The sequence below is a fragment of the Penaeus monodon genome, chromosome 23, assembly GCF_015228065.2.
Source record: "Penaeus monodon isolate SGIC_2016 chromosome 23, NSTDA_Pmon_1, whole genome shotgun sequence".
In the NCBI taxonomy this organism is placed as follows: Eukaryota; Metazoa; Arthropoda; class Malacostraca; order Decapoda; family Penaeidae; genus Penaeus; species Penaeus monodon.
Window position 1 is genome coordinate 1268811 of NC_051408.1, and position 1057 is coordinate 1269867.

Here is a 1057-nt window from a genome sequence, read left to right on the forward strand (position 1 = left end):
CTAGGAAATGGGTTTAAAAAGAAAAATGCCATCAGAAAAAAAGGGTTTCACACATTATATTATTTTCACCCGCAAGCAAAATCTTTTATATAAAATAGTATGATTGGGGTTTTCCTTTAAAACAAAGCAAAACATATGGGAATTTTTCAGAAACTTTGGAAACCCCTAAAATCACTAAAATAATAAACAAAACTTACCAACAAAGATCTTCAGTTCTATTATTTCTGGTTCTTTAGGGAGTAGGTTTGCTGATCTGTAAGACACAGTTGATTTGCGGAAATTTCGGTTTTTCCCTTTTTTGCCCTTTTAGAAGTGCAGACGTTCCTTTTCCGCATCTTCATCCCACTGCCCCTCCCTTTTTGGTGTTGACGACGCTTTTCTTCCATTGACTGCTCTGACTAAAGGAGTGATAACAGATCATAAGTATCCTGCTTTCATGACACAGTCTTGAAGTTTGCTTTTAATATGAAAAGACCAGCAGCAAGATGCAGAACACTTAACTGTCAAAAATAATCCAGTGCGATTAGAACCACAGCTAACTACTACACACCAGTAATATAATTTATAAAATTTGTAAGGGTACTATTGCTAACTCCCCCAAGAAAATTTTTCCAAAAAATTTTTATTCCCCCGGCAAAAAAGTAAATTTGCTTTAAATCCTTAGAATACTGGGGTATACAACATGAAAAATTAAGGGGGTTTACCCACCTTGGGAACGAAAATTCCCTTTAAAATAGTAAACCCTTTTTTTGGTACTTTGGGTTGCTACTCAAAAACCTTTTTTTTTATGTGCTACATAAAATGTTTTGATTTTTGTTAAAACACAAAGGAATGAATGTGTCAAGGAAAATTACATGTGTGTTGCAGTGTCAGGGAATATACAAATACTTCAAATTATGCACAAGAAATGCTTTCTTTGAGATGATACCTAATCATCACATTTACTAATAATCTGATGTGATTATCTTGGAATTTTGTTGCAATAGAAGTGATAGCTAACAATTCTTACTGTCAAAGTGTGTTGAAGTGTATGACTGTTTATCAGTGTTTAATACAA

General features: G+C 33.5%; 1 protein-coding gene across 1 annotated transcript in view; it reads right to left on the reverse strand.

The window, feature by feature from the left end:
- LOC119587706 (FACT complex subunit spt16-like) overlaps positions 1 to 1057 on the reverse strand; it is a gene marked incomplete in the record, with an annotated part of 82314 nt that overhangs the window by 13137 nt on the left and 68120 nt on the right. Inside the window, 1 exon segment of the mRNA XM_037936389.1 lies at positions 358 to 398. Coding sequence (XP_037792317.1) covers positions 358 to 398 — 41 coding nt within the window.